We start from the raw sequence: 27,272 nt of genomic DNA, 5'->3' as shown, positions 1-27,272 counted from the left end.
ACCCTTCATCTTCACTGCCACCCTTAGGTATTTTTGATAGTACTCATCTTTAAGATCCAAGACTGCCATGTAACAATCAGGAAAAATGTATTTTATTGCTGTGTTCAAGGATTCCATTTTAAACGTATGGACTTTCAGGTATTTATTCAGGGACTTCAGATTAATTATAGTCCTGAAGGACCCATCTGGCTTAGTAACTAAGAAGAAAGCGGAGTGAAACCCCTTTCCTCTCTCTGCCTCCGGGACTTCAAATCAGTACTGATTTTCCAATTAGGTTCTGGACCTCCAATTGAAGGGCTAACTGCTGTTCTGGGGAAGAACGGGAGGGAGTAACCATAAATTGAAACTCCAATTTCAGTCCCGATTTCACCAAGCCGAGGATCCAGCTGTTTGCTGTAAAGCATTCCCAGGCTAGGAAATAGGAGAACAGACCCCCCCCCCCCACCTGGGCATCATTGTCCGGACTTCCAGGCGCCTTGGGAAGAAGACCCGAATAGCAGACCTCTACCTGTCTGCCTGCAGTCTTCATACTTGTCCTGTTATTTTGTTAGCTTTCTATGGACAAATTTCTTTTTCCGGAAAGACACGGAGAAAACCTTTTTTAGAATCCCCTGCCTTCTCCAGTATTTCATCCATAGCGGGACCAAACAGGTACTCTCCTTTACAGGGGATAGAACACAATCCGGCCAACATTTGAGCCATAAAGCCCTACGGCAGCATTTGACAGGGCAGCCGACCTTGCTGCAAATCTTACAGCAAATGCGTCTGACAAGGAAGGCTGCAGCACCCTAAACAAGAGGAATGGTAGACAGGATCAGTTTTCTTGACACCTCCTCTTTTAACAGAGTTCCTAACTGCTCCAACCAAATCATTAAAAATCTAGAAGTGCAGGTAGCTGCCACTGCCGCAGTTTCCCAGGTAGCTTTTAGACCGCTCTCCTATCCAATGGGTCCTTCAGTGCCCCCATATCATCAAAGGGCAAGGAAGATTTTCCAGAGGCTTTAGTTATGGCCACATCTAATTTTAAAGGAAGAGAGACAGGTTTTCACTGCACTGCCGGCTGTCCACGTGGAAGAAACGTACCGTCTGGTTCCATAGAGGGTTTTTTAGATCACTTTTTATTAGTTCATTGTCTGTTACAAGTTAAAATCATCAACGCGTTTCGAAGTTTTTGCCTAACGTCTCCATCAGGATAAGATAAGACAAGCAGACAATGAACTAATAAAAACTGATCTAAAAAACCCTCTATGGAACCAGACGGTATGTTTCTTCCACGTGGACAGCCGGCAGAAAAAGTGAAAACCAGTCTCTTTTCCTTTGTTTCCTGATCCCAGTGATCGACGGTTCTGCAGCAGCTGGTATATACTTACATTTAGTTGCACGTTGCAACTTGTCAAGGCGAGTGCAAATTCAATACCTTGAATTGTTTCTAACCAGTTAAAGCCCTATGTTGGGCTCATTATTTTTCCAGTAATTTTATTCCACATCTAATTTTGGAGCTTTAGACCAAGAGGAGGATGAGGTATCTTTGAAAGGATATTTCCTTTTGAATGAGGGTGGCAGAGAACCTTTTCTTTCTGGCTTCTTCCACTTGACTAATGCGTCCACTTCATTTAAGGGAAAGCAATGACTGCCCGAGTCACTATCTGAAGAGGAATTTGAATGAGAGGGATCATCCGAATTTGCGGTAATCAACAGAAAGGGAGGAGTTTTCAGACACTGGAGAAGCCTCCCTTTCCCACCTACTCTCCTGTCTTTTTAGAAAGGGCCTTGCCTATCTCATCCTTGATCAGGAATCTTAAACCAGAAGAAAAACTAGGGGTTCCTTCAGCCACTGTTTGGTCAATACAGGATTGACAAAGCTTTTTTAGGTAGGAGTCAGGCATTTTACATAAAGCACATTCCTTGTGCTTTGATTTGGTATTAGACTTCTTACTCTGAAAAACATTTAGCGAGAAGAAGGAAACAATTACCAAGTGAACTTTCACGAAGATCCACTTACCCACTGCTCAAATATAAGGTACCGGGTTTGCTGAATGATCTATCTTAGCCAAAGGGTCCTCCCTCGGGGCTACAGAAGAAACCTTCCTTCTGCTCCAGTTTTTCTGGCTGGACCTCGTGGATCCATGCTTATCCGTGGAAAGGCTGCTCCCTCCACTGGTCGAGGGTGACGCTGGACCACAAGCTCTTGGGGCTCCCCAGGCAGCAGCTGATCTTGTTGCTGCTGCGGCTGCTGACCAATATCCTCTATCATGCACAGACACACTTAATGGGCTGGGAAGCACCCAAGCAGGGGCACCAGTAACTTTTATACCAGCCACTGCTCCGGTACCCGGTCAGCTGACCCCTTGCGTGGCGTGGTTAACCCCTCCCATATCCAGAGGGGAACATCCCCCCTACCTGACACTGCACGCCCCTAGGCGTGTCATTGGCAGCGACACTGGCTTTCCAGGATGAATCTGCTTCCAGGGCACACCTTCCGCCGGCCCCCTGGCCGTGCCTCCAATTGAGTCACCCGGACTTGTGCACCACCCCCCGCCGCGTCATTCAGCCATGTCATCTGGCTGTGCCTGCCGCGTCACCCGCCAAACTTCCTGTTTGCGCAGATGGAAGAGGGAGGGGGATGGGGAGACTTTTTGACGCGCAGGAATCATCACCGCGTTCCTGACCACACGTAAGCATCACGTCCCCAGACCCTGAAAGCGCACGGATCAGGCCCCCTTGAACCCACAGTCTCCAGGGACCCCAGACCGACTGAGGCAGAGAAGGCATCCCTGTCTGAACCGGCCGGCCAGGCCTTAGGCATTAAGAGTCTTCTTTCTTGCAACAGGTGAGCCTGCACAGGTTCCCATCAAGGACAGGAAACCAAACTGAGGTGGGAGAGAGGTGCTACCCTTTTAAGCCTGCAGGTTTCCTGTCCCTGGTTGGCGGATCCCCTTTCTGATGGTGCGGTCATGCGTGAACGAATAAAAAAAAATTTATATACACCAGTATTTATTAGATTCATAATAGCAATAAAAATGAAATTTAATATACATACGGATTTTTACAACATTTCTACCCCTTTCCTCACCATCACTCTCAATGGATGAGTTTTATAGAGCGGAAATAAAACACAATCGTCTCTCTCTAGGTTCTGGGACACTGGATTACCAATATGTGCAGACAAGCAGGGACCGCTAGTATATCATGGAAACTATATGCCACATCACAAATCCTCATGTTTCCCACCCAGGACACTGCTTTAAGCCCTCAGTGCCAAAGACAAAATATGTCATGACTTTAAAACGCCTGGACACTTAAATACAACAGCAGGATCAGAACTTTCAAATAATATTGATATTTTGCAATATTTGGAGAGATATAATGTATAAGAGGGGGGAAGTTGCGAGAGCCATCAGGAAAAATCCCTATTAATTACAATTAGCCCTGTACAGGCTCCTGCGCTGGATGCACTTTTATGAAACACTGCACTTGTAGTATAAACTGCACGAAGAGCCCACAATGCGGAAGTCCTTAATGGCATTTTCACTAGATATTTTCAGAAACTATATAGGGTCATTGGTATAATATTATTTATAATTTGCATGTTAAAACTGTGAAACTTGTGCTGATCATGAAAGGGTTAGTTCCTATTATCAATCTATAGTATTGGCAAAGTGGTGTCCAAATAGTAAATTCAAGAGGTAAAGTTTCTTCTTGTGGATAGCGCCAATGCCTATGGAGCATTACTTGGCTTACAAGTCTCCTTACGACGACTTGGCACTCTCCTTACCCCTTAGACCCCCTGTCAGAAGCCCGTCACCCAGCCAAATCAGCCCTCCTGCTTTGCACTGGTGAGGGGCAAACACCCCCAAACACGTGTCTGCAGATTGAGTGTCTGGTTTGGCTTCTTATCTCAAGTCAAGGGGCAAGGTCTTTTTATTTCGCTCACGACTTTTGACGAACATGTACATCAAAAGTCTTGTCCCAGATCTTTCCTGACACATGATGGCTGTCATGTGCCTTTAATAACAGAGCGTGGAGCAGAGCTGTGACATAATCGCGGGGCGCCAATGGGTTGTTATGACAGCCGGGGATAGCCTGTCACTACGATACTCCTGTGAAAGCCAGCATTTAGCTGGCATTCATAAGAGATTGTGATTTTCTCTGTGTATAGCAGTGCTAATGCACTGCTGCATATAATAAGAGCGATTAGACAAATCGGAGCCTCAAATCCCCTGAGGGGAGATTAAATAAATACAGTAATACGTTTAAAAAAAAGTTTTTAAAAATATGCTAAAAAAAAAGCAAATCACCCCTCTTTTGCCACATTAAAAATACTAAAAAAAAAAAAAAAAAAAAAGACAAATATTTGGTATCGATGCGTTCGTAAAAGTCTGATCAATCAAAGCAAGTTAATCTGATCTGTAAACGGTAAAACAAATCAAAAGAGCTAGAATTACATTTTTCGGCCGCCGCAACATTGCAATAAAATGCAATAAGAGGTTATCAAAATATTGCATCTATTCCAAAATGGTATCAGCAAAAACATCAGCTCAGGATGCAAATAATAAGCCCTCACACAGCCCCAGCTCCCGAAAAAGGAAATGTCAGGTCTTAACTTTTTTCCACCTGCTAAAAAAAAATTAAATAAATATTTGGTATCTGCTTACTCATACAGACCTGGAGAATCATATTGCCAGGTCAGTTTTACCATATAGTGAATATAGTTAAAAAAAAAAAAAAAAAAAAAAAAAATTGTGGAATTAAATTTTGTTTGCAATTTTGAATTAATTATGTCACTCAAAAGTACAACTCGTCCCATAAAAAAACAAGTTCTCATACGGCTATGTGGATGGAAAAATAAAAAAAGTCATGGCTCTTGATATAACAGGAGGAAAAAAATGAAAAAAAAAAGAAAGAAAAATCGCGCGGCAGTGAAGGGGTTGATAATGACTTATAGGACTGCTACATTCAACTGGTAGCACTAGAGTTCTTATCTTCTTCCTCTCTGAAGAAGCTATTTGCATGTCCAAAAAGGGAATATAGGATGCAGTAATACTGTTCACCACTTGATGTCGATATTCCACTGCAGCCTACTAGCCCTGCAACAATGACTACAGCCCAGCACAGGTCACTTCTGTGCAACAAACAAGTGCACGCCCAACTCAATCTATGGGCACTAAAAATGAGTTTTCTATCCATTAAAATGTATATAAAATCCGGGAAATTCTGAAACAGCTTAAGTGCATGAAAAGTACTTAAATGAGCCTTGCATTAACATCGCAGATGTCTGCAGATTTACTTTGCACATTCTTTCCTAATTTTCTTCCCATAAAGCCAGGCTCTCTTAGCATATGTGCACAAGACGTTTTTGTCAGGTGGGTCCACTTCGAAAACCCTCCATCACACTTCTACAGCCACAAAGAGGTTCAAAGAAGTGACCTGTGTATTCTTCTGGTGGCTTCACTAGGTTGGAGATGGAAGTAAATGAAAAACAAAAACTGCAAAAAGCCGCCGCCGTTTTCCTGAAAAGTCTTTTGCTTGAAAAACTTGGCAAGAGTTTAAAATATATGGCAAGCACATACCCCAAAGATATACGTCTCTTGATATAGATATACAGCTTTCCAATTGGAACCATTCAAGGAAACAGTTGTTATAGCGAATACTGTGTGCCCTAAGACCAAAGAAAAACTTTTACCTTTTTGGAGAGTGGATCCGTGAAATCATTCTCCAAGTTTGAAAATCTGGGCTACTGCAATATTCCCGCAAGTCTTCTAGCGCTTTCTTCGTTTCATCTTCCCCCTGCCGTCTGTATTCTTCCTCTGACAGCAGACGCGGTGGAGCAGGTTTGTTTCTGGATTTAACAATGGTCCTAAACATTTAAAAAGAAGATAAATTTGCAAAACAATGATCCAGTGTCTACTGGGCTAAGGAGCATGAAATAACTACACATACTGTGGCAGGTATATGAATGCGGTCTAGGTTTATAACAGCTCACACACTGACTAGACAGTCTTAAACGCACAAGATTTTATAGTGGCCCTCGTGGTGTGATAAAGCGGATGTATCTCTAGATACCTCATCTATTGATTGGCTTACTTTGAGCCAGACGTTTGCCCTGAGAACCTCCTCCTACCTTCCAGACTGTCAGCACAGAATGACTGTTCAAACCAAGTACAGGCGCTCTGTGCACCATGGCAGGGCCAAACATTTAAGTGCACCTTCCCACTTACTTGTTTTTTCTCCATCTCTGCCATTCTTTGGCTCTATAAAGCCAGAGCTGTCAATCAAAATAGAGGAGGGTGGACATAGCTAGAAAACATGCACGTGGGAAGGTGCACCTAAATGTTTGGCCACACCAAGGGTGCACCGAGCGCCTGTACTTGGTTTGAACAGTCATTCAGTGCAGAGTCTCTTTAAAGGAAGTCTGGATGTCTTTCTAGAAAAATGTATTACAAATTATCTGTACTTGATCATTGAGGTGAGTGACTGATGCAAAGATATACTCAGATTATTCCTGGGCACTGTGTACTGGGAACCTATGTAATCGGCCAAGAGATAAGAGGTAACATTCAGAATGACACTAGTGCCAAGTAAAGTAGAATTAGACAGTACTAACATAACTTATTGCCAAAAACTACTCACTGATAATCAAGACTTGATGTCCTGCAATAGCTGAAGAACATGTAAATTGATTTCTTTCACTTACTTGTACAAGCTGTGTATCCACCGCAGCGGGTACTCAATCTGCTTGGTACAAAACGCTATAATGATCATAACCAGCGCCACATAACGCACTTGTATGCCGATGTACATCAGCAGCAATCCAATTATTTGTAGACTCCAGTTCAGAAGGTTTATACTCCGCTCATTTTCCAAAGGTCCATATTTATAACACACAGCAAAGCTGACAAAGCCCACAATGCCCAGATAGCCTAGGAAACAAAAGGATTGTGGGAAGGGGAAAAACTTAAAATTCTTTAAAGTACCAAAAGGATGATTTTTACCCAGAAGTCATTACATTCAGAGGATGCAATAACGTTAATACTGTGAAAAAGTTCTAGATGAGCAGTCAATCACTAACAGTGGTATTTAAAGGGACTGTCAGCACAGAATGACTGTTCAAACCAAGTCCCGCCGCTTGGTGCATCATGGCGGGGGCCAATCATTTATATACACCTTCCTACCTACTGGTTTAGCCTCTATCTCCACCCTGCCTTCTTTGATTGACAGCTCTGGCTTCATAGGGCCAGGGAAGGGATGGATGGAAACCAAGCAGGTGGCAAGGTGTATATAAATGATTGGCCCCCACCATGAAGGACCAAGCGCCTGTATTTGATCTGAAAAGTCATTCTGTGCTGACAGAGTCCCTTTAATGGAGCATGCAGCAGTGTTAAGATTCATAATATAAAAAAGTAATTAAACTGAACAGTAAGAGAGAAAAAATAAAATAGAAACACCAGTATTGCTGTGTATTTGGTTGCCGCACCGTTCTCAAAAAAATGCAATAAAAATTGATAACATCGCTTTGGTCTTGCTGTATTTGTACTGACCTGGAGAATCAGATTGTTCGGTCACTTTAACTGCACAGTGAACTCCATAAAAACGAACGAAGAAAAAAAAAAAAGAAAAAAAAAAAAAAAAGGTCCGATATGGATTTTTTTTTTTTTTTTTTTTACAATTTCCCCCATAAGAAAGTTAAGAAATTGATTTGAAAAAAAATTCAAGGACACATCTAAAGCAGCAATTAGACAGGCCGATCAGTGGTTGCTTATGTTTAGACAAGCCGACCGCACATACGATCCTTCTGTGCACACAGGACATGTTCTCCTGTTTACACAGGATCGTTGTTCTACACAGAACGATGGTTTATAAGCTTCAGATGGGCCCTGAATGATTAGTAATATAACATCCGATGAACTTAGGCTGCCATTATTCACGGCAATGCAGGTCCTGTTTATATAGGATGAGCAGCTGCTGAGAACAAAGATCTTTTGCTTACACAGGCCAATAATTGTAAATCGAGCTTTCCAATGAGCGCTTTTCCTGATTATCGGCTTGTCTAAATGCATCCTCAGTAACTGCGAGTCTGATATACGCAGAAAATATCCTGACTGACATGTATCTACAGTCACTAAAAGCGACTATCACAAGACTTGTACATTAAAAGTGGATTAATTTAGCACAAACTGCAATGGATTAAAAACAGTGATATAATCTTGTACAAATTTTACAGCTTCAGAAATAAAATACCAGCGTACCTAGTAGATACTGCCAATACTCTCTGCAGATTTCCTGGAAGTTTTTCAACACCAGTTGGATTATATATAGTGAGAAGGACCAACCTCCGACTAGTAACATATAGAAAGGGCTTTTCTGGAGCAAAATGAAAAAAAAGTTTAGTTAGAATGTTCTTCATAACAATCTTAAGGTTAAGTATAAATTGTACACATACAACAGAAATATAAGCTATGTTCTAAAAATGTGAAGATTAATGGACCATGTTTCATCTACGAGAAACTGGACCCTAGAATTAGAGTGGATTTATATTTCGGAGGAGCAATAGTTTCCTTATTTTGACAGCTGAATCCATTTAGCTTCTCCAATACTCGGAGCAGGCAGTCTCAGTTTTCACTAGCGGATCCCTAGCTCACTGATTGACTGACAGCCGGCTCTGCAGTACAAGCGCCGGGGCGTGGTTAGAGCCGCCACTCCCAGGGCTGTAAGCCATGACTGTGACTGCGCCAGGCACAACTGTATGACTGAAAGCCGCAGGCTACCGAGAGCAATTAAGTACTTTCTATCCCGTGCGCCGCGCTTTCAGTACAGTGGCTGGACACCTTTCTAACCTGCAGGTGAATAGCATTATCTGACGTATCAGGTTCCCTTTAAGTCCACTTCAATGCAGGCAACGTTGCCGCTGTGTGTGGCAAAATGATCAAAATGTTGCACCTTTAAATAGGTCTAGATGTTTTTTCAAATTCTTCAATTGTTCCTCTCCCACTTACCCCACCCCCTACTGAAGGGAAATTAGATAAAAATGCTACTACTTTTTCACAACATGGTATCCATAAATGTGCCTAGATGTACGCCAAGCATCAAGCCTTGCCCACGTGTCAGTCCAGTTTTACAAACGGATATCCATGGCGCATATGGATTATAAATATGTCAAAGCAGACCAGACATTATTTTGTAGTAGAATGTGCCAAAAAATAGGCACAAATTGACTGATGAAGGTGAGTCATTTTGTGACTCAATTGACAAGAGAGCATATCATAGTGGGAGAGGGGGATGGATTTTGGTTTCAGATTTAAAGCACAGAGCCCCTATCTAAATATCATCGAGTCTGTCTCAGATTAAAAGGACTGTCAGCACAGAATGACCGTTCACACCAAGTACAGGCGCGCTAGGCATCATGGCGGGGCCAAAAATATAAGTGCACCTTCCCACCTACTTGTTTTCTATCCATTTTGAGCAACAGCTCTGACTTTATAGAGCCAGAGAAAGAGGGTAAAACAAGTAAGTGAGAAGATACACTTGAATATTTAGCCAGGCTAAGGGTGCACTGAATGCCCGCACATGGCTGGAACAATTATTCTGTGCTGACAGATCCCTCTAAATGAAGGGGCAGAAGGATTTACACAAGCCTATATTCACAGAACAAAATCTGTGGTTAGTTCTACAAGATATTTGGAACAACCTACTTGTTGTGTTCCTTCAAAATCTGTGTGCAAGTGTACCTACAAGAACTGATACTGTACATTTCTATTTTGTTCATTTACTTTGCACCTTGTTAATAAGAATAAACTATTAACACTTCTGTTTTTGAAAGTTGGTGTTACACGCACGCCGCTAGGTTTAGATAGGGGTGAGACAGGTTTCATAAATTCTTTGGAATCCTGGGGGAACAGTTACTCAGGGCGACCATATACTGCAGCTCTCTGTCATTCAGTGGTATTGACCCTCAGGTCCAGATAAGTAGATGAATTCACTTACTGATCAGACATACTTGACAAGAATTTTCATGAACAGTAGATTTTAATGAAACAGCACTTCCAGTACCAAACAGTAGTCTCTTAAAGCAACAGGCTTCATTAACAGTAATGGCTTCTCCTTGCAAAGGCACATTGTTAAACAGTCTTCCTCAGTAGCACAGTACAGCACAGATCAAGTCTCTTTAGCAACACATTTCTATGCTCCCAAAACAGCAATGCTCCCACCAGCAGTCCCCGGTCCACAGTGTCACAGGTTTTACCCTGGAATGCAGCGAGGTACAAGGGGAGGGGGGTAGAACGGAAGGATGAGTCCAGTCCTCAGACGTGGTGTTCAATCCTTGCTTCTGCTAGACAACAGTGGACTCCTTTCTTCACTACTTCCTCCTGTAGATACCACTAGCAACGAGACAGCAGTTGCAGTGAGAGTCCCGGCACCCTCATCAGCCTGGTGAAGAGGTCTGCATCCTTTAGGCTATATGCCCACGATGCAGAAATGCTCAGGATTTTTTCCTGAGCGTTTCTGCATCTCCCTGGCAGAAAAAAAAAAAAAAAAACACATGCGGATTGTACATGCGTTTTCCTGCCAGGGACATGCGAAGTGAAGCGTTCTTCACTTGCATTTCCGCATGCGGGTTGACAAGCGCTTTCCAAGCGATTTTAGCATCACTTGGAAAGTGCTTGTGACAACTAGGTCACACTATATAAATCCATGCAAACAGCATGGATCTATATAGTGTGACCCGAGAGAGTGGTTAAAAATAAAAAAATAAACCTAATACTTACCTTCCAATGGCCCCCGAGACTTGCTGCGCTCCTGTGCTGGCTGCCGGCAGATCGCAGTACGCTGTACTGAAAGACCTGACGTCACATGACTGACGTCAGCGCAGGTCCTTCAGTCCTGTGCGATTGCCGGCAGCCAGCACAGGGAAGGAGTCCGGGGGCCGTCGGAAGGTGAATATAATCTTTATTTTTTATTTTATTCTTTTTTTTATGGTACCTGGGTGTGGAGGAGAGTCTCCTGTCCTCCACACCCGGGTACCATCCACACATTAGAACGCGCCAATTACGCAAGTACAGATGCAGTCTTGCGGAATTGGCGCGTTCTAATGCAAGTCAATGGCGGCTAAAACGCAGCACTTCCGCAAAATTAATGGACATGCTGCGAATTTTTGAGCGCAGCATAAACGCTGCGGAAAAATCCGCAGCATGGGCATTGAAAGTGCGGAATTGCATTGGAGACCATGGGGGAAGGTTTACCAAGCGTTTCCAAAGCGCTTGAAAAACGCATCGTGGGCACACAGCCTTAAGCTCCCTCTCCAGCTCAGAACTAGATGCTTAACACCATGTGTGGTATCAACCAGTCACATTGGTACTTTGCAGCAGGCTTTCCACACCTGCATAAAACTATTGCACATGATACAAAATGTTTAATGATGCAAAACACATATCATCCAGCGTGTACCACTGTGATAAATTTGGCATATGTGGTCTTATTCTAAACCGTCAGATATAAGACAGCATTGATAGATTGGCCATGGTATTTCATTATTAACACTATGCATCCTCCTCATTGTGTAAGAATAAACAGGAATACATGTAGAGTCATGCACACTCACAACAATTGTTATGATAAAGTGTTACACATATTACCCTAGGCAGCAGCCTGGACAGCATGAAGACAAGGATCAGTATTGAAGCCGTCATACCCACACTCATTCCTGTGCCATAGAAAAACACTTGGCTTCTGTGGAAGAAAAAGACAAAAGTTCTGTAGATAATCACCTAGGGACAGTGGCGCCAACACTTCTACTCTGTATACAGTTAGTTAGAGGTGAACATTGCCTACGCTCTCACCCTTAGTAGGAGATTATGTCCAATTGAAGAAGATAAAATAATGATGTATGTAAAGCCCCCGTCACACTAAGCGAGATCGCTAGCGAGATTGCGGCTGAGTCACAAGTTTTGTGACGCAACAGCGACCTCGCTATGTTTGACACGTAGCAGCGACCAGGCACCTGCTGTGAGATCGCTGGTCGTGTTGAAAAATGGCCTGGACCATTTTTTGATCGTTGAAGTCCCGCTGGGTAGCATGCATCGGTGTGTTTGACACCTTACCAAAGACCTCGTTGGCGACTGAGACACAGACAGGTCACTACGGGTCGCTGTATCGTTGCTGCGTCGTTGGGAAGATCTGACTGTTTGACATCTCACCAGCGACCACATAGCGATGCAGCAACGATCCCTGCCAGGTCGTATCGTTGTCGGGATCGCTGTAGCGTCGCTATGTGGGACGGTACCTTTAGGCTATACTTCTCGTTAAAACAACAGAACCCCTGGAACTATTTTGTCAATGGGATTTGTTGGCTTATGGGGTAAATCTGTTATACAACAGATCTGTCATCCCATCGAAATTTATGTTCTAAGCAGAAACCACAAAGCGTAACACGGCAAGACTCATCTACAAGGCCAGAGCAATCACACAAGACCGATGTAAGCAATGTCAGCCCCCTCCCCTGGAGGGCTAAGGTTGACCCTGAGAACTACCGGTAGATATATATCTATCTTCATGTTACATAATTTACCCAGCAGTGTAACATCTGCAACCTATTAGTAAAGTTAAAAAATGTTGATCATAAAACTTCCTGGCAAAAAATCCCCCAAATATGTCAATGCTAAGTATAAAGAACAAAAACAAGTGTTATTGGTAACTATAAATATTAGGACTTGGTCATGTTTCCACGTGAGCCGGCAGCCAGGAATCTGGAGCTTCTCTTCAAAAGAGTTCAATAGTTACTCATCATTGGTGTATGGGAACTCCAGGGGTTTATACTAAACTAATAACAGACGTCTAGAAACACGCCCAAAACTCATAGCAAGATATGGGAGGTGATAGATAGATAGATAGATAGATAGATAGATAGATAGATAGATAGATAGGATACACACACACACATAATTGTATGTGTATATGTATGTATGTATGTACACTGCTCAAAAAAAATAAAGGGAACACTTAAACCACAGAATATAACTCCAAGTAAATCAAACTTCTGTGAAATCAAACTGTCCACTTAGGAAGCAACACTGATTGACCATCAATTTCACATGCTGTTGTGCAAATGGAATGGACAATAGATGGAAATTATTGGCAATTATCAAGACACCCTCAATAAAGGACTGGTTCTGCAGGTGGGGACCACAGACCACATCTCAATACCAATGCTTTCTGGCTGATGTTTTGGTCACTTTTGAATGTTGGTTGTGCTTTCACACTCGTGGTAGCCTGAGACAAACTCTACAATCCACAGAAGTTGCTCAGGTAGTGCAGCTCATGCAGGATTGCACAACAATGCGAGCTGTGGCAAGAAGGTTTGCTGTGTCTGTCAGGATAGTGTCCAGAGGCTGGAAGAACTACCAGAAGACAGGCCAGTACACCAGGAGACATGGAGGGGGCCGTAGGAGGGCAACAACCCAGCAGCAGGACCGCTACCTCCGCCTTTGTGCAAGGAGGAACAGGAGGAGCACTGCCAGAGCCCTGCAAAATGACCTCCAGCAGGCCACAAATGTGCATGTGTCTGCACAAGCGGTTAGAAACCGACTCCATGAGGGTGGTATGAGGGCCCGACGTCCACAGATGGGGGTTGTGCTCACAGCCCAACACCGTGCAGGACGCTTGGCATTTGGCACAGAACACCAGGATTGGCAAAGTCGCCACTGGCGCCCTGTGCTCTTCACAGATGAAAGCAGGTTCACACTAAGCACGTGACAGACGTGGCAGAGTCTGGAGACGCCGTGGAGAGCGATCTGCTGCCTGCAAAATCCTTCAGCATGACCGGTTTGGCAGTGGGTCAGTAATGGTGTGAGGTGGCATTTCTTTGGAGGGCCGCACAGCCCTCCATGTGCTCGCCAGAGGTAGCCTGACTGCCATTAGGTACCGAGATGAGATCCTCAGACCCCTTGTAAGACCATATGCTGGTGTGGTTGGCCCTGGGTTCCTCCTAATGCAGGACAATGCCAGACCTCATGTGGCTGGAGTGTGTCAGCAGTTCCTGCAAGATGAAGGCATTGAAGCTATGGACTGGCCCACCCATTCCCCAGACCTGAATCCGATTGAGCACATCTGGGACATCATGTCTCGCTCCATCCACCAACGTCACGTTGCACCACAGACTGTCCAGAAGTTGGCGGATGCTTTAGTCCAGGTCTGGGAGGAGATCCCACAGGAGACCATCCGCAACCTCATCAGGAGAGGGCCCAGGCGTTGTAGGGAGGTCATACAGGCATGTGGAGGCCACACACAATACTGAGCCTCATTTTGACTTGTTTTAAGGACATTACATCAAAGTTGGATCAGCCTGTAGTGTGTTTTTCCACTTTAATTTTGGGGTGTGACTCCAAATCCAGGCCTCCATTGGTTAATAAATTTGATTTCCATTGATGATTTGTGTGTGATTATATTATGATAGAGTGTAAGGTGGCTAATGGTCTTGTAATCGATGGGAGGTATGTATCCCAGAGATGGCTCACCTCTGGGTGTGGTTACCAGCCTATATAAGGAAGGCTGTTGCTTGACACATGGTCTGTGTTTGGAGGGAGAAGGCCTCTAGTGTGTTGTTTCCAGGAGGAGCTGTGTGCTGGATGATTACCAGCCTGTGTGACGACAGGTTCGGTGTACCAGAGACTTTGTTCAAAGTAATGTTCTCATTTGTTGTGCCTGCACTAAAGGCAGCTTATTTGCACCTTTTACTTTTGCCGGTTTATGAAGTGAATAAACCGCTGTGGACATTTAAAGGAACCTGTCTCCTGTTTGCCTCTCAACGCACCTGAGTCAGTACCATCGCTACAATTGGTGTTAGACGTGCGGGCAGCATTCCCAGCAGAGATGTGTGACTGCTACAAGAAGGCCTGCATGTCCTGGGTCAAGTCTGTTTCAAGCCAGCAAGCATCGCCAGACAAAATGGAGGACCTGCTGAAACACTTGGTCCAGTCGCAGCAGCAGCAGGAGACCAACAGGCTGCTGTTACAGCAGATCCAGTAGCACCAGCAGGAACAAAGGCAGCAGATGCAGCTTCTGGCAACCGCCATCCAGGGCATGACGAGCGCCCCAACCCCAAGTCCGGCTGATGACTCCCACGTCCGGAAGGCGGTACGACGGGCTTTGCAGAAAATGACCCCGGGGGGGGGGGGGGGGGGGGGATGATGTTGGGGCCTTCCTGACCGTGTTTGAAAGGGTTGCCGAGAGGGGGAAATTTCCACCACACCAGTGGGCAAAGGTACTGGCCCATACTTGACGGGATTGCTCCAGAAGGCGTACTATGACTTAACTTTGCAGGATGCCAAAGAGTATGGCAAGCTAAAGTCTGAGATCCTCGCACGCTAGGGGGTGACAATGACTATCAGGGCGCAGCGGGTTCACCGCTGGCGCTGGGAGTATCACCAGGACAAACCACCTCGCTCCCAAATGTTTGACCTTTTGCACCTGGTCCAAAAATGGCTGCAGCGTAGATGCGTAGATGGTGGAGCGAGCGGTAATGGACAGGTTTGTGCACTTCCTGCCGAGACACATACAGACTTGGGTTGCCCAGGGTGATCCTCGGAATGCCGATGAACTAAAATTGAACTGGTCGAGAGATACCAGGGGGGTTGAGGGTTCCTTGGGAAGGTAGCTCACTCCATACTGGGAGTCCCAACAGGGGACGTAGGCCCAAAAGGGGGTGGGGCGCCCAAGGTCCCTTTGAGTGATGTCATTTGTTGAAGGTGCCACAGCCCAGGCCCCATAGCGGCCCGTTGTCCCCTGGTCCCCGAGCTGATGTACTGCAGCATGGGACGCCAATGTTCATACTACGTGTATCCAGCCTGCAGTGTGAACTGTCCACCCAGCGAGGGGTCAAAAGCATGTCCTGTGAAAGTGAAAGGGGCGTCAGGTAACAGTACTGCTAGACTCCGGGAGTCTGGTGACCCTTGTGAGGGCCACTCTTCCCCTCCAACTGATCCCGGGAAAAAAAGTTGGCGTATGGTGCATTGATAGCGATGCTAAGGACTGTTCGATGGCTAGAGTGGACATTGAAACAGCTCACGATACAGAGTCCCACGAAGTCGGCGTCATTCTGGACTTGTTGCACCCCATCATTATAGGCCGGACTTTTGTTTATTTTGGGATCTGTGGGGGAAGGGTTCAGGGTTTGCTGGCGCAGTTGAGAAGCCAGGTAACCCTGAAGAGGTATCACCACACCCAGAATCAGATGGGTTTCCCTTGTGTTCTTGTGGGGGATGAGGAGGTAGCGTCCCCTGAGCCTGACATTCTAGAGTTAGGGGTGACCAGAGAGAATTTTGAGTCTGTTCAACATAGGGACCTAACTCTGAAGGAAGCTTTTAATAATGTCACGGTCATAAATGGGGTTGCACAGGAGTCGGGGGCTAAAACAAGGTTTCCTTGTTTTATGATGAATGAGTTATTGTACAGGGTCACAAAAGTGAGTGAGGAGCTGGTGGAACAGTTGTTAGTGCCAGGCCCCTTTAGTGGAAGGTGTTGACATGGCCCATTCACATATCCTGGGCAGGAACGGATCGTGCAGAGGTTCTATTGGCCCTGGTGTCACCTGGACATATTAAACTATTGCAGGTCCTGCCCTACGTGTCAGTTAACCGCCCCCACTTCTCACTTACGAAGTCCCCTTGAGCCAATGCCCATTACTGAAGTGCCATTTGAGAGAATTGCTATGGACTTGATTGGTCCTCTGGTTAAATCAGCTCGTGGGCATCAGTACATATTGGTTATCTTGGACTATGCCACACGTTATCCTGAAGCAATTCCCCTGAGAAACTCCTCCACAAAGAGTATAGCCCGCAAATTGGTTCATGTTTTCTCCCGGACGGGTTTACCAAAGGAGATTCTGACCGACCAGGGAACAACTTTTATGAGTAAGGTGATGAGTGAGTTATGCAAGGTCCTGCAAACCTCTCAGTTGAGGACTTCAGTGTACCATCCTCAGACAGATGGCCTTGTGGAAAGGTTCAATAAAACGCTGAAGAGTATGCTGAGGAAAGTCATAGAAAAGGACAGTAGAGTCTGAGATTGTCTCCTACCGTATCTGTTCTCGCCTTTCGAACTGCTGTATGGCAGACATCCGCGAGGTCTCCTAGATATAGCCAAGGAAACCTGGGAAGCCGAAGTCACGTCCCACAGGAGTGTTATCGAGCACGTCGCTATGTTGCAGGAGAGGAGTGCAAAGGTGATGCCCCTTGTAAAAACATCTCCTCCAGGCACAAGAGGCGCAGGCCAGGATCTACAACCGCTCAGCCAGAGTGCGGCAATTCAACCCTGGTGACCGAGTCCTTGTGCTGATTCCCACCGTGGAAAGCAAGATCCTAGCCAAGTGGCAAGGGCTGTATGAGGTGGTGGAAAAAGTTGGTGAGGTGAACTACAAGATTCATCAACTGGGACGACGTAAGCCATACCAGATATACCACGTCAACCTCATCAACCCATGGCAAGACAGAGAGGCTGTGGAAGCTCCATGCTTGCTGGGCAAGCCAGAAGGTGACGTTTGAGGAGTCGCAATAGCGAAACGCTCACAAAAGGCCCAAAAGCAGCAGTGTCGAGAGTTTCGGCACAAGTACAGGGATCTGTTCTCGGAATTGCCAAGCTGCACAAGGGTCATAGAACACGAGGTTCTGACAGAGCCACATGTGGGGATGAACGTGAAGCCCTATGGGATACCCGAGGCCCGACGAGAGGTGATCTCCAAAGAGGTGGCTCTCGTATGCTGAAACTTGGTGTCATTGAAGAATCCAAAAGCAGTTGGTCGAGCCCGATTGTCTTGGTCCCAAAGACCGATGGTGAATGGAGATTTTGCAATGATTATCGGACGTTGAATGAAGTTTTCAAGTTCGATGCATATCCCATGCCACGTGTTGATGAGCTGATTGAGCGACTTGGGCCAGCAAGGTACATATCCACCTTAGATTTAAACGAAGGGTTATTGGCAGATCCCCATGGCACAGGGAGCCAAGGAGAAGACTGCGTTTTCTACGCCGGACGGGTGCTTCCAGTATGTCTGGATGCCGTTTGGACTGCAGGGGGCCCCTGCCACCTTCCAGAGAGCCATGGATCGAATCCTTGCGCCCCATAAGAAATAGGCTGCAGCATACCTGGACGATATTGTTATATTCAGCCCAGACTGGGAGAGTCATCTGGAAAAGGTCCAGGCCGTGTTTGATGCACTAAGGAAGGCAGGGTTTTCGATAAACCTGAAGAAATGTGCCATGGGAAAGAAGAGGTCAAACACCTCGGATATGTAGTGAGTAGAGGCGAGATTAAACCCCAAATCAGTAAAGTGGAGGCAATCCAAACCTGGCCGAGACCGCAGTCACAAAAACAAGTCAGAGCCTTCCTGGGGATCGTGAGATACTATAGGAGGTTGATCCCAAACTTCGCCATGATGGGTGCACCCCTGACTGACCTCCTTAAGGGGACGAAATCTGCTATGGCCAAGTGGACTGCACAGGCGGAGTTGGCCTTTCAAGGAATGAAGGTGGCGCTGTGTAAGCAACCGGTCCTGGTGGCCCCCAATTTAACAAAAGAGTTTATTCTCCAAACGGATGCCTCAGATGTCAGTTTGGGAGCAGTCCTTTCCCAGGAGATACACGGGGAGGAGCACCCTGTACTCTACCTAAGTAGGAAGCAGTCCTCATGCTAGAGGAATTATTAAGTCATACAGAAAGAGTGCTTGGCCATAAAGTGGGTGGTGGACACGTTACGGCACTATCTGGTAGGACGTAAGTTTAGATTGGTATCTGATCATGCCCCACTGCCCCTTTTATATTTATTACACACACATACATATACTGTGATATGACGCCTCACTCGGCCAATTCCGGAAGTAAACTGAGGAACTGTGTTTTCTCTGCAGGCTTTATTATGTGGCATAAAGCTTGTGCATGCAGAGACAACTGTCAATCACTAGTATGCCCATCCACTGGACTCCTATACATACAAACACCAGGGATTTCAGTCAATAAAATCCAAGCTGTACTGAAGTTTTTTTCCACAAACCTATATATCATTCTTCTCACCTTCTTCTGTATAGCATGCTGACCACAGATGGGACTGCATGTACAACACTCCATATTACACAAGAGCACATGGATGCAACATGTCCACTCAGGACTCCTCTTTATATGCTAGAGAGCAGAGCTACTAGCAAAAAACACCTCTTGATCAGAAGGGAATTCTACAGTCTACGTAGTACGAAAAGTCATTACATTTTGCCTTTGCCATGGGACAAGAATGAAGGTAAAATGTAAGCCCCCCAGCCCCTGTTATCTCCACTGTGTCAACCATGGACACAGTGATGTCTGTTTTATTATTTTAAAGATGGCGTTTTTTTATGCAATTATACCATTTAACCGCATTCTCATCTATTGCCACTTTTGAGAAGTCACTGAACACGTCCCAGCACAGAAATAGGAGATTGTGGTGCATGCATCTGCAGAAGTATGGAGAAATGGGGACAAATCACATTAAATACATGGCCACCATCATCTTCAGCCTATAGGTGCAGAGATCAAGAGCAGAAAGCTGGGTAGTCAGGACTTTCCTAGGCACGGCGAGGATGCCATATGCAGGTACTTAAAGTTTTCTCAGAATAAGGTCCGAATTTAATACAGTTGCCTATTTTTGTTCACAAAGGTATAACCCAATGAATGAACAGTGCTTACCCCAATGATGCTTTGAAGAAATCAAATGCAAGTAAAATTCTGTGTGGAGCAATCCATCAGCAAAAAGAATGAAGAGACTTGAGTGATTGGCTAAAAAAGCATCATGTTTTTGCCACTCTCTCTTTCTCTTTGCTAATGGATCCCATCAAGGATAATTTCAAGCACAATCAGTAAAGACTAGAAAGGCTCAGATCTTCCATACTCATCTATGTATAATAAGGCTGTGTACCCCCGTGTCGGGATGGGATACTTACAGGGTGCTATGCTGCAATTCTAATGTACGGCGTAGTTTAGGGTTATAGCCTTGGGGATACAGCCATAGAGGTCATGTGTACCCCAATATGTTTACGTCAGAGTGAAAACAGCAACAGGTTCTCGGCTACAATCCAGTAGCAACAAAAAAAAGTTTTCCTTCCTGGATTAATCACAATTAACCATGGAAATAGTCATTATTATAACATCACTGTATCCAAGATGATGAAAACCTACCGACTGAGCGAGTCCCCATAGAAAAACAAGAAAAGACCAATAACGAAGATGGCAACCAGCTTGGGATCAAAGTCTACAAAATAGAAAGAGAAGGACATGTCAAAGGAATAATAGCATATGTAAGCAGCCTGGCAAGGCAAGGGAGCACCACAGATAACCGTGAATTTACAGTACCCTCCACACAATACCCTGAACTGACGACTATACTGTATCTGTTCTATAACACCTTGAACTTAGGACCTTCTCTCTTATACTGAATAGCCCTATCTTGCAACAATCAACAACATAATGATTAAGATCCTGGAAGGGTCGAAAGGTAATTTAATGTAATAGAATAGCTTCTTTGTCATATTTCCTATTTTCACGTACTACAATAAAATAATTTTGCATCACCAAAGCCTAAGAGTGTGCAGTGAAATATCCTGCCTTACAGTCATCTCCCAGTATGGATTATGCCAGCTGTGCCAGGAGCCTTTGACTTTATGGGCAACTTAAGAATCTTAGAACGTAAAAAAAAAAAAATTACTAACATTTAACCGGTAACTAGTGTGACCAAGTTGTCAAGCACTTTCCAAGTGATGCTAAAAGCGCTTGGAAAAGCGCTTGAAAAACGCATGCGGAAATGCATGCAAAAATGCTTGACAAACGCTTCTACCTAGCAGGAAAAACGCATGTAAAATCCGCATGCGTTTTTCCTGCCAGGGAGAAGCGGAAAAAATATGCAGCATTTCTGCATCGTGGGCAGAAAGAGGGTGGCCTCAGAAGATCACTTTGAGGCTATGTGCCCACGTTGCATTTATGAAGCAGAAAACTTCTGCTGCATAAGGCTGTGTGCCCACGTAGCGTTTTTCAAGCGTTTTTGATGCGGAATTTCCGCAGCGGAAACGCTTGTAAAACGCTTGGTAACCCGCACCCCATGGTCCCCAATGTGATTCCGCAAGTTCTATGCACATGCTGCGGATTTTTCCGCAGCGTTTATGCTGCGTTCAAAAATCTGCAGCATATCATTTAATTTTGCGTTTCCGCAAGCGGAATTGCCTTAGTCCAATGCATAAAAAACGCAAGGCAATTCCACATGTGGAAAACGCGTGATAAACGCGCGATAAACGTGTGCGGAATTCCGCATGCGTTTTTCCGGGAGAGGACTTGCATTTATGCAGCAGAAATTTTCTGCTTCATAAATGCAACGTGGGCACATAGCCTCAATGCAAGTCCTCTCCCGGAAAAACGCATGCGGAATTCCGCACGCGTTTATCGCGTATTTTTCGCGCGTTTATCACGCGTTTTCCACATGCGGAATTGCCTTGCGTTTTTTATGCATTGGACAAAGGCAATTCCGCTTGCGGAAACGTAAAATTAAATGACATGCTGCGGATTTTTGAACGCGGCATAAACGCTGCGGAAAAATCCGCAACATGTGCATAGAACTTGCGGAATCCCATTAGGGACCATGGGGTGCGGATATACATGCGTTTTTAAAGCGTTTATGCTGCGGAAATTCCGCAGCATATACGCTTGAAAAATGCTACGTGGGCACACAGCCTTAAAGGGAAAATGTCATCTGGATTTTATATCCCAAAGTGGTGCCATGTAAGAGTTAAATCCTTACCTTGCTTGTAGAAAACCTTTTTGATTTAGAAAAATTCAACGCTGAAATTGTTATGCAGCCAACAAGCTTCAGGTGTAGGGGAGTGGGACACAGCACTTGCAGCTCTGCCGCTTTTCTCCATATTCCCCGCTTATCTCTTGCCTCCGACAAGAGTGACCTACTTTCCCTACCCAGATCTCTTCCCAGCACCGTCAGGGCATTGTGCCTCCCAGTTGCACTTGAAGGTCATTAGTTACATCATTTCAAAGTTGAATTTATCTAAAACGTAAAAACGATTTCCTAAAAGCAAGGTAAGGATGTAATTAGCATTAAAGCACCTTTCTGTATGCCTTAGACAAGCCCTGTTCATATCCCGTTATGTAAGAGAGATGCCATATGAGTGGGAGAGGAGAGATGTTGCAAAAAGCAGGAGTGATACATGCGGCCCTCTAACATCTAGTCACAGACAGGCCTGATCGTGTAGGTCCATATGTATTTTCCATGTTAGGGTGTAGAGTAGTATCAGCTAGCACTGTAGGGATGAGTAACTATTATTGGCAGGTAAAAATTGGTGACATTCTGTAAATTAGAATTTTCTGTAGCAAACAGACCACATACAAAACGGCCAGCTGTGCTCTACCTTTAGAAAGTGTGACAGTATAACGAGTATCTGCTTCATTCACATGGACTTTAATGCAGGTCTTGTTGCTTTGGAGATCCACATTTATGTAGGTATCATTTAATTTCTCCTTGAAGAATGAGAAGAAGTCGAACACAGTAAAACTTTCCAACTCCTTCAGCTTTTCCTCACTATCCACCTGCGTCACTCTGATCATCCTGCTGCTGTTCACTCGAATCTGTAGAAAAGAAAAGCATAAAAATATAAAATAAATTCCTAATTATGCAGTTGCCAGTAAAGAATGTTCGCAGACTATATGTATTAAAGCAGTACATTAATCACTTCAGGATTGTTTTCTCATGGCACCAACGAATAAGAAAAAAATTCTAATGAAATCGGATCTGTCAGCTTTCACAATATACATAACACCTGGGGCGGTCCTCATGTGAGCCAGTTTCTTTGTAGCGCTTGATGGTTTTTGCAACTGCACTTGGGGACACTTTCAAAGTTTGCCCAATTTTTCGCACTGACTGACCTTCATTTTTTAAAGTAATGATGGCCACTCATTTTTCTTTACTTAGAATTTGTATTATGGCAAGAAAAAAGCAGCTAACAGTCTATTCAGTAGGACTATCAGCTGTGTATCCACCTGACTTCTGCACAACACAACTGATGGTCCTAACCCCATTTATAAGGCAAGAAATCCCACTTATTAAACCTGACAGGGCACACCTGTGAAGTGAAAACCATCTCCAGTGACTACCTCTTGAAGCTCATCAAGAGAATGCCAAGAGTGTGCAAAGCAGTCATCAAAGCAAAAGGTGGCTACTTTGAAGGACCTAGAATATAAGACATATTTTCAGTTGTTTCACACTTTTTTGTTAACTATATAATCCCACGTGTTAATTCATAGTTTTGATGCCTTCAGTGTGAATGTACAATTTTCATAGTCATGAAAATACAGAAAAATCTTTAAATGAGAAGTTGTGTCCAAACTTTTGGTCTGTACTGTATGTCATAAGTTTTGTCCTTTGCGTGAAACCTGCATCTTTCACGGCTGATTTACCACGTGCCTAGAACACCTGTTAAATACCACTGTCAATCTCGGACAGCGGCATTTAACATGCACCGGTAGGGGAAGCATCATTCCATCTGCCCATCGGTGCACCTTTGACATGATCACAGGTTGCCATGACAAGCTGGGGGTCTGCTGAAGACCTCCATGCTTGTCATGATGATGCCAGTAAAAGGGGGGGGGTTAAAATTATGAAAAAAAAAAAAAGTTCAAATCACCCCCGTTTTGCCCCCTTAAAAATAAAACTATTTTAAAAGAAAAATACACATTTGATATTGCTGCGTTTGTAAAAGTCTGATCTTTCAAAATATAAAATTAGTCGGATTCGCAAATGTCAAATTTCCAAAGTTTTTCACCACTTCAACAAAATAACATTTGGTATCTGCGTAATTGTACTGACTGCAGAATCATATTGCCAGGTCAGTTTTTTTTTTTTTTTTTTTTTATGTAGTGAACACGGTAAATAGAAAAAAAAAAAAAAAAAAAAAAAAAATTGTGGAATTGTACTTTTTTTTTTGCAATTCCAGCACACTTGGAATTTTTTTTCCCACCTTCCAGTGCATCACATGATAAAATGAACGGTGTCATTCAAAAGGACAACTTGTCATTAGTGGGATCTGTGAGCAATCAACAACCAACCATTAGTATACAGGGGAATGCAGCGTCCATCATTTTCAATAAGGACCGATGATAAAGGTCTATTGTGTAAAAAGCCCTTTAGCAATAGAAATCATGCTTTGCTTTTAGCCACATACATCTTTAAGATATTTTGTCATAACAAGTAAAAAGTACAGATTAAAAAGTATCAACACTGGACGTTATTGTGAACAAGCGTTCCAAGGAGCATTGGTCTCACGATTATGATGCAGTGTAAACAGGCTGCCGATTATCTAGTGAATTGGGTAAAATTATTTTTTTGTGATGTACAAAAGATCATACTTCTCGACAGCTCATTGTCCTGTGTAAACAGGACTCCCACTGCTGTGAACAATGGCAGCCTATGTGCACTGAGTGATGTGTCATACATAGATCGTTCAGTGCGCATCAATAAGCGCGGTCAGCCTGTGTATACAGAGTATTAAACTACCGCCAATCGGTGAATGTTTAGCGCCACCGGACCTGTAGCACAATACTAATATCACATTGAGGTTGATCAGATAACGACATCGCTATACACAGTGACAGCTCCTACCTGCACTTTAGTCTAGACATCGCTATACACAGTGACAGCTCCTACCTGCACTTTAGTCTAGACATCGCTATACACAGTGACAGCTCCTACCTGCACTTTAGTCTAGACATCGCTATACACAGTGACAGCTCCTACCTGCACTTTAGTCTAGACATCGCTATACACAGTGACAGCTCCTACCTGCACTTTAGTCCAGACATCGCACCACTTTGGCTCTGACGCTTTATTATAGCAGAAATTCTCAGACGTATTATAAGTAGCAGACTTTCCTTCCAACAGTTTTATCACCTTTACTTGGTTCCCTGAAAAAAAAAATAAAGATAGAAAAACAATTTACATAGTAATAAATGATCAGAATGTTTGAAAAATTAATTTATATTAGTGTATATTCTAGGTGAGCAGCTTAGGGTGCGCTTACATATACTGATAATGCTGCACAGTTACTAAACCATTTGCTATCAAAGAGGTTTTCCACTACTAAGACAACCCCTTCTTGATCTGAATATTTGCCCCCATGAACACTTACACTCACTTCCTGTACCAACGCCGTTCCAACGGTGTCGGCGCTCCCTCTCCCCGGGGCGCTTGTGAGGTTGTTGGGCACTGGGGTCACGTGTCACAACGCCTGATCAGCGCAGGCGTCATTGTCCCCGCCTTCGGACGTATACGTAATCAAGAGGGAGTGAGATCTGCGGCTGCCGCTCACCTCCTATTGACTGCTAATACATAAACGCTGCAGTTCTCATCATTTATTCAGGGAAAAAATAAGCGTGTGCATGAGATTTCTGAAATCTCATAGCTTTCAAAGGGATTGTAATGTGCAGCTTCTTATTTGCGTGTGAACATAGCCTAAGTATTAAAAAAATCATTAAGTCGTGAAGTTTTATAATAAAAAGGGTTAGTCCATATGTGGCAGAACTACTGTAAAAATATGTAGTGTGTAGAGAATGTTATAAAAGAAAAACTCAATACCAGAATCCCCTGCTGCTTAAATGAAAATGGGCATTACAAGTGTGAGACATGTAAAGACTGACAATCTGCTCTCCTGAGCTACATGTCTCACACTAGTAGCTCCCCCTTTAATAAGCCCTGTAGGCAGATCAGTATCCGGCCCCTACATCTCACCAGCTCCTTTACATATAAGAAAAATGTAGATTTCTCTGGAATAAAATATTGGATTGCAGATATCAAGGTATCATTTTATTAAGCTTTCTATGACCTACATGTTGATATAGACGGCTTAGGTGGGTTGATCCTACTGACATGTGTAAGTAAACTTTTGGTCAATTTTTTGTGCTTTAGGACCTTCAAGGGCTAACGCAGACAGCTACAAAACTTGGTCCGAGCACAGACAACAATGCACGGGCTGACAGTGAGTCTCCCAACCAGAACTCGACAGCCTTATGTCTGCCACGGCCAGCTGCTCTTGGACAGTGTTTCATGGACGTCTGCATAAGCCCCAATTCTGCGCAGATTGGTGGTGGTCCGGGTCCTGAAACCCACACCCATCTGCTCTAAAGAGAATTGTGAAGCTCACGAGACAGGAGGGCGCACACAGTACAATTGAGGAGCTGTGCGCTCTTGTCTCCTGTACTGCAAACTTCTTTTCAGCCAATGTTGGAGGTCTTAGGACCTGAACCCCCACAGATCTGCTCAGAATTAAAAAGGTCATAAAAAAACCTAACTTAGAAAAAAAATTAACCCAAAGTTAACTTACCCTAACAACCTGGGGCAAAACGACATACATGTATAACAGCACTGTGGTCACAATGTGTGGAAGGGGCTCAGGAGTTGAATTCTCGCTAAACACAGTAGATGACGGCTATGTTGCACAGACGGCATTTGCCAATCAATCTGACTACAGCATTTAAATAGAGCGGTTGCCAGTGCTTGGGCACAACGGCTCCCATTGGTCCCCACAAGGCAACCATGGGGTACCAGTTTATTACCATGGCTGTTGAGGGCCTTCTGAAGGCCCCCGTTCACTGCCATCTTGGTACTTGTGATTTTTCGGTTACCACACCTCCCTAAAAGGAATGCAATAAAAATCAAAGTGAAGTATGTAACCCAAATTAATATCAGTAAAACCACCAGATCGCCACGGGAAAAGCTCAGCACAATCAATAGAAAAATATATTTTTTTTTTACAGGTCTCGGAAAATGGTCATACGAAACAAATTTTTCAAATGTCTGAATTTTTTGGTATTGCCGGAGTAGTGCAGACTAGTGTTTCGTGAACATACTCAAATAAGGTGTTATCCGAGCACGCTCGGGTGCTAACCAAGTATCTTCAGCGTGCTCAAAAATATGTTGTTTTCATTGGCTGCATGTCTCGTGGCTGTTGGACAGCTGCAATGCATGTAGAGATTGCCTAACAAACAAGCAATCCATGCATGTTTTGCAGCTAACAGCCACGAGACATGCAGCTGCGGCGACGCAAACATTTTTCGAACACGCTGAAGATACTCGGTCAGCACCCGAGCGTGCTCGGATAACACGTTATCTGAGTACATTCGCGCAACACTAGTGCTGACCTGAGAATCATGTTTACCATACATTGTCCGCTGTAAAAACAAACACCTAAAGATTATGGCAGAATTGCATTTTTA

General features: G+C 44.2%; 1 protein-coding gene across 1 annotated transcript in view; it reads right to left on the bottom strand.

Moving 5' to 3' along the window:
• Positions 1-27,272, bottom strand: part of NEMP1 (nuclear envelope integral membrane protein 1) — a 34,459-nt gene that overhangs the window by 5,538 nt on the left and 1,649 nt on the right. The window contains 7 exon segments of the mRNA XM_073663350.1: positions 5,684-5,857; positions 6,695-6,920; positions 8,247-8,361; positions 11,631-11,724; positions 20,190-20,262; positions 22,418-22,634; positions 24,844-24,965. Of these exon segments, the coding sequence (XP_073519451.1) occupies positions 5,684-5,857; positions 6,695-6,920; positions 8,247-8,361; positions 11,631-11,724; positions 20,190-20,262; positions 22,418-22,634; positions 24,844-24,965 (1,021 nt within the window).

Source organism: Phyllobates terribilis, unplaced genomic scaffold, assembly GCF_046119375.1.
Source record: "Phyllobates terribilis strain yellow unplaced genomic scaffold, ASM4611937v1 Scaffold_2__4_contigs__length_985480577, whole genome shotgun sequence".
Lineage (NCBI taxonomy): Eukaryota > Metazoa > Chordata > Amphibia > Anura > Dendrobatidae > Phyllobates > Phyllobates terribilis.
The sequence above is the reverse complement of the archived record's forward strand: the minus strand, read 5'-3'. Positions and strand labels throughout refer to the sequence as shown.